Genomic DNA, 7,086 nt, shown 5'->3' with positions numbered 1-7,086 from the left:
GACTGCAACATAAATTCCAAAATCATAGCAGTACTGGAATATCTTGGCCTTCAAAATGTATGTTTCTAAAACTCATTTAATATCCCAGTACGGACTGCTGCTACTTCTTACAACAGGGCTGTCCAACTAAAAAATCTGGTTCTGGAGAGCCTAATGTTAAGGATATTTAAATGCAATATGTTTAAACTCAATTAATAGAATGGATTTCAATTACATAGTGGCAACTCTGAAAATCTAGACTGGATCAAGCTCTCCCAGTCCTACATTGAACACCCCTGACTTACGCCTTGTTCGAGGCGCATTGCACAGTCCAAACAGTAAGCAGGACTTCACTTTGTTGGGGAGAGCATGCTTTTCAGAAACAAACAACAAATAAAAAATGGTACAAAATAGAAGTTCAATTTTATTTGCACAAAAATATTGCAAAAGATATAAAATAAATATTATTTAAAATAGGCAAGATGACAACAATATGTCTTTCCAGTCAAAGGGCACACCCTGCCTCAAACTGTTATATTTTCAGAGTATACGCTAGAATAAAAACGAATGTGCCTCACAGCATTCCCTGTAAAAACACACATATTACATAACATCAAAAGGCCTTACTAACACATTTAGTTGTGTTGTGGTGGTATGATCTCAAGTCTGCCTCTGGGCGACTGCTTCACATGTATTCATGACAACTGTACACGAATTGAAACCTAATGATCTACAGCACTAATATGGTGCAATTAACTCTAGCATTACCCACAGAATTTGGATATCCAACATGACACTGGTATATGGCAGATTTTCAGCATATTCACATAAGATAAACTTACATACAAAGTTTCCGAATAGTTTTCAGTTAAATAGTGGAATCTGTGAAAATCTGCCTGGATTCCACCCTCTTAGATCTTTGTTGGACCTCCCTTCTCTAGAACATAATTCATGTGTCTCTATGGCTCTCATTACAAGGTGGGCATACCAGGCTGTGTTATTTACCTTACATGGTAAATACCATTACGCCAGGGTGAGGTTCTTACCACGTGTGGTAAATACCTCCTTTTCCAAGTTCTCACCTTCAGAACATGAACCGTTGGTATTTAACGCACCTAATGCTGCATATTTTGCCTTTTTATGAGACTTTTTTCCTGATAAATTTCAGCAAAATATTCCCCCCCCCCTCCCCCCCCCCCCCCCCCCCCACCCCACCCCCGCAATCTTATCAGGGAAAAGCCGCAAGGGTGTGATATTTAGCACCTAGTTTTTAAGTCCAATCCACAGACATGATAATGTAGCCCTTAACTTGTAACGAGGTCCTCGGAATGTATTTACTTAGGTGTTTTTAAAGCTCTGGTTGTCAGCTTACATACCTTCAAACTCTTAAGTAAATCAGTAAGAAGTAGCTCCCTTGTCACTAACAAACTCCAGTACAATTGTCTTAATTGAAACAGCGATGCTGTGAGCGCAAAGCAAGTGCTTTTATTTATTTCTTTACTCTTAACTTTCCCGTCCTATGTCACTCTCTACTAACCCCCCCACCCAGCCCCCAACCCCCTCGTCGCTCCACAGCGTTACCTGTGCGAGCTGCCACTGAAGCTTACATCAAAGGTTGCGCTAGAATCGAAAAGCTCGTACCACAGTAAAGAAGCTTCCAGCACAAATTGACACCCAAAAAAAACATTTTGCAGCAAGGCTCCTAAAAAAATAAGTACAAAATCTGAATTCTCTTGTAGCTATGCTTGCTGAAAACCTGTATATTGCATTTCAATGTGTGCCAAGCTTATTAAATGCACTATTAAGAAATGCACAGTTTTTAGAAAAAAAACCTTCTGCAGTTCAATTTGAACTGAGAAACTATGGTAAATAAAAAATTGTTACATTTCCACAGGAAATATAGAAAATTCATATAAGACACCATTCTTAATGTTAGAAAATTGTACAGTTAAAAGAATACACCACTGCTTTGGGGATGACTAAGCTGCTAATACATGAATGCCCAAATGTTTGGTTACATAGACTGTAACCCTGTTTGTTTTTTAGGGTACTCACATGTAATAAATTCTGTGTAATCGACCTGATTCTGAGTGATTAGAATTTGATCACATTAAAACTATTTTTACGAACAACTCCAAGTTTTTGACAGTGCAATGCAGAGTAATTTATGTCAATTGGATTTGCAACAGTTTTTTCTGCACAGTATTCTCTATACCACACAATTTCCTGCAAGTATTACCTGGAGGAAAATGCACATGGAAAAAACGGAGTGCAATTTGTGTGAAACCTGCCAGATAAAAAAACAGGCATACATTTGTTTAGAGGTGATTTTACAAAAAACATAGCACTCATAATGTGTTTTTTTAATGCAACCTCAGCATGTGGATGCAATGTTTTAGTCACGTGATTAGAGTGGGATGTCAGCTAATGTCCGAACAATACTTCTGTCCAAGATCCTACGGTCCAAATTTATAAGAAATATAACTATTTATTATATGAGGCCACTACTAATATAATCCTGGATTCTAGGATCAAGCTTTATTTAAAGAGGTCTAATACACAGTGGTAGAGGTGTTGCGCAATGGCAAGAGTAGCTGACTCCTGAGCGCCGAGCTCACAGGTTCGACTCTCGGCGGTAGATCAGCTCAGCACCATGTGACTCTGGGCAATAGCTCACTTAATCTCCCAGATGGCCCCCATCAATTTGAAACCTTAAGGGATGATATGTTTGTGCTTTACAAATAGGATTTACATCACATTACACAAGATAGGGCACTTATTTGTGACTAAATTAGATGGTATTTATTAAAACTGTCCTGATTGATGCAGGTGTGATAGAGAGAGGTCAGGCAAGCCTTCCTTACAAGGCATGCTGTATCTGAAAAAAACTGCAAACTCGCCTCTCTCTGGTCTTTCCTAGATCTGAACTTGGAATAATTTACTATGTCAATAAAGTTGCTCCCTGTCACAGGAAATTGTGTCTAATGTTTTATAAAAGTGTTGAACTAATTGAAATTTAACTTGGCTCTCACTTAAAAGTGATAGATGGAAAATAGAGAAAAAAAACAAAATGGCTGACTAGTGAAACTTGAAAAAGTCAGTTGGTGTTTTCAGATCTTCAAAGACCTTGGTTTCCGCAGATAACTTTGTCTTATACATTCTTAGCGAACAATGCCCTTTGCACCACGATCCTCACATTTAGCTACTGTACTGAAATACTAAACTTTAACAGAGAGGTTTAGACAGTTATTTGTTGGTTTTCTCTGAAGAAAGGCCGCTGGTGTGTCCCGCAGATGTCTTGCACAATGTGAGACATTTGCTCGTGCTGGGCTTCCTGAGGGACGTGTATGCTGGCGCTACTGTAGCTCTTTTCTGCTTCCTGTACCAGCTGCCTCAACGCCATCTGTTCAATCTGAAAAAAAGAGCACAGTTCATTTTGTAGGCAAAGTAGGGTCGTAGGTCTGATAATGTTGATAAATGTATGCTCAACAAGGATACAAGGACTTGTCTGTTTGATTACAACTAACATTCATGTGCCATCAGAGTCATCTCCCACCGGGAGGTATTTAGTGGGCCAACCGCTGGTCCACCAGTTGTCAGACATGTTTCGAACAGTGTTGTAGTAAGTCATTCAGTGGTGGATTAGTCTTCAGCAGGGTCAGACTGGGACAGAATATAGGCCCAGGAACCTTTGACTGCTACAGACCCTGCCAGAGTATTGTCACTTGCAGGCAGCAACATACAAAGAGAGAGGCAGTCTCACAATAAATAACATTCACAGCCATGTTGGAAAGAAGCATTTTAACCTTGTATTGAAAAACATATAAATGTATTGAAATAACGGGACAAGGAAAAAAATCACTTATAAAAATCAAGAAATGTTATGTAAGTGAACCAAAATACTTGTCAGTTTTGATTTTTCATTAATATGATTTGTTTTATAAGTTTTAATTTAGTTTTTTTGCATACGAAATCAAAAAGAACACTTGGCAAATATTGCAGCCATTCACACACGATAACACTTCAAGTATGCCATTGATTAATTTCCACAATCTGTTGCTTTTATTGCGGGAAGCCCTTTATCTAAGATGGCTTCTGCTTTCAGTTAATGAACCCTGCAGGGGTGCAACCAATGTGTCTCATTCACTGCAATTGAAACACTCCCTATGTGACCGAAAAATACACCTATTCGAAAACAGGAGGTATTCGAGATAGAAACGCTCCTCTAGGGTGACCAAGATGTGATTGAAACTCTCTCAAAGTAATGGCCAAAAGGGGGGGTTACCAGAACCGTGATCTATATCTATTATTTAAAAGCAGTCTGGATGACAGCTGAAGCTGTCCTGTAAAACCTAACCGCTTAACCACGGCGGCAATTCTGCTGCGGTGTAGCGGTTCAGAGCAGTGGGCGGGGCCGCAACGGCCAACGGACATGGTCAGCACTACGGAGGTGGTGCGCGCGACGGCCGTTGGTGATCAAAAGCAGCAAAGGGGCTAAAAAGGAGCCGGAAAAGGGCATGATTCCTGCATCTAATACTTAAGTGCAAACAATTAAGAAGGCCAAGTTACTGTTATGCAGTGCTTAATTTGAGCCGGTGGTTGCAGGTGGGCCACACCCCCTCCAGTGCTGATTTTGAGGAGGGCACAGATTCCATTTATTGGACTACACATAGGACACAGAGGGACAGATTTACTAACTGTTGGCACAATGCAACTCGGCAAACATAGGTGCAGCACTGTATCGCTGGGAAAAACAAAGGCAGTGTCATATCTATGAAGATATAGCACTGTTTTCCCTCCCCTAGTAACAGCGTAGTTTAGACTCACATGCGGCAGCGTAGACACACTTGCACCACAGTTCAAGAAGCCTGGCTTTTGTAGTTTCACTGGACCCTTCCAGTACAAAAAACTGTTTTAATTCTTTTGCAGCTTGGCATGTGTGCTGAACAGTGCAACATACATGTAAAGTTTGAGAAGTTTTGAGAAAAGAAAGCTTTTTAAAAGTTTACGCCTGCCTCAAGGAGGTGTAATTTAATTTTGGGTGCAAATCCCTGCCTACTACTATTAGTAGACAGAGATTTGCATCAAAACCTATACATGGTTGAATGGGCATGCCCATGTACCACCCATGCAACGCCCCCTGATGCAAAGTAGTGCTAAATAGTGTGTAGTGCTTCTCTGAGCTAATGCAGGCAACTTTGCAATGCAAATCAGGGTTTGCGTTGGAAAGTAATCCCAACACAATATTTTGCACAAACCCAGCACAAAGTAGTGATACATTCTGGCACAATTTCTGGCTACATACTCAGGTGCTATTTTATTCTGCAAATGGATATGACAAATTCTCACAAGTTAACTTTAAAATAGTTTTCTTTGCCACTTTGACAATAGACTGAAGTTAGCAAAAAATGTTCTTGAAAAAATAGAAACATGGGCATAAAAGTCCCCATTCTGATTTGAAAATGCACATGCAAAAAGTTTATGCTCCAGTCTTAGTAATAACAGGAGAGAGAAAAGATCGTTGGAACTCCACCCACCTCTAATAACTAAGAGCTGAGCACAGTGGTCACTAGTTAACCGCGACATTTACAGCTGTGAATACAAAGTGAGGGAGCTTAATAAATATTTATTCATGTAATGTAGGCGTATCGTGTATTATGGATGTGTGTGCCTGTGTGTGCACACGGCGTGCATGTAGTTGTTTGTATGCCCATACGCGTTTGTGCTTGTGTGTTTGTGCATGTGTGTGTGTGCACGCTCATGTGTCGCTCTTACCTGAACAATGATTAATTTATACCGCAAGGGTGTTGCATCTGGGAACTCTTCCCCAAAGCACAGGGTGACTCTGCTCTCTGGAAACCGACCCTGGCTGCTGTAGTAGGCCTGGAGCTCTGCAGAGACAACGAGGAAGAGAAATGAAACTGTGCCCGCAGCTTTGCCATGCTACACAAGGGCCTGGCACAACAATCCACAAGGTAGCTGCTCTGTGTGCACACAAATCATCATAATGAATGTAACACACATTGCATCATAGATGCTGGTACAGAAGGCGCTTGTATACAATCTGTAGGCATGTATTATGTATTTAATGTCTCAATTTAAACATGTGTACAAAAACTATATGATTTTGGGCAAATTGATGTCTTCCTCTACTACTTTTTCAGAAATGTGAAAGGTATGTGCTTAGAAGTTGCACTAAGGTGGCATTATACACTATCTAATCATGCCCTTACCAAAAAGCACAAGGACACAAGCATCCTTCAGCAGGTAGTAAGAGTGTGTGTGGCTCTGGCGTGCTATATTTATCAATGGCACTAGAGCATGGCTCTCACCCAGGCTGATGTGCATGGGAGTCAGCAGAGAGCGGAACCAGGCCCATAGAACCTCGAGGATGGTTATGAGAGGGGTCAGCTCTAAACACACACCAGCAGCCATGGTCTTACATTCAGGGGTGGCCTTACACAGAGAAAACGGAGTCAAGGCCTAAAAAATTGAAATATTAACAGCAGGCCATAAACGAAGGGGGATGCAGCCACAGACGAACCATTCAAAGTGTGTGTGTGTGGGTGGGTGAGGGAACTTCAGAAAGAAAGGTCTGGGGCATTTTTCAGAAGGTGGCATGGAAGAGGGGAGAGTGTGTAATTCATGAACTAATTTTTTAGGCACATATGCAAGTGGTTCCACCAAATAATTATGGAAAGATTGTGTTTATATAATGAGGAAAGTGTCACATGATAGCTTTTTTAATATATCCCATATCACAAATGGTATAGTCTGTCCCAAAAGGACCAATTTAGTATGTCGCCATTCTGATGCCAATAAAACAACTGCAAGTGAGTTGGGTAAGTGTAAAACCTACCAAGCCTGCTGCTATGACACAGCTGTGGTAACAACGCTATCTAATAACAAAGTTATAATCATTACAACTACTGTTAGTGCAGGTTCTTATTTTCAAAGTGAGCTGATAGCACACCCTTCCTACTCCACAAAGCATGTTTGCTTTGGATATGAGTCATCCAATATAATGACAGTTTTCAGAACAGATCAAAGATGCCCTCTGATAATGCCACAGGTAGGTGTGAACACCTCTGTGACATCATAAGCGTC

The 7,086-nt window shown here is 40.7% G+C and overlaps 1 protein-coding gene across 1 annotated transcript in view; it reads right to left on the bottom strand.

Annotated features, from left to right (window-relative positions):
- Positions 1-383: 383 nt before the first annotated feature.
- The window catches only part of IRF8 (interferon regulatory factor 8), a 31,761-nt gene continuing 25,058 nt past the window's right edge, over positions 384-7,086 (bottom strand). Inside the window, exons 8-9 of the mRNA XM_078671056.1 lie at positions 5,755-5,870; positions 384-3,391 (exon numbers count right to left, since the gene is read on the bottom strand). Coding sequence (XP_078527182.1) covers positions 3,218-3,391; positions 5,755-5,870 — 290 coding nt within the window. The 3' untranslated portion in view covers positions 384-3,217. The remainder of the gene's footprint in view (positions 3,392-5,754; positions 5,871-7,086) is intronic.

This window comes from Lissotriton helveticus, chromosome 12, assembly GCF_964261635.1.
Source record: "Lissotriton helveticus chromosome 12, aLisHel1.1, whole genome shotgun sequence".
NCBI lineage: Eukaryota > Metazoa > Chordata > Amphibia > Caudata > Salamandridae > Lissotriton > Lissotriton helveticus.
The sequence above is the reverse complement of the archived record's forward strand: the minus strand, read 5'-3'. Positions and strand labels throughout refer to the sequence as shown.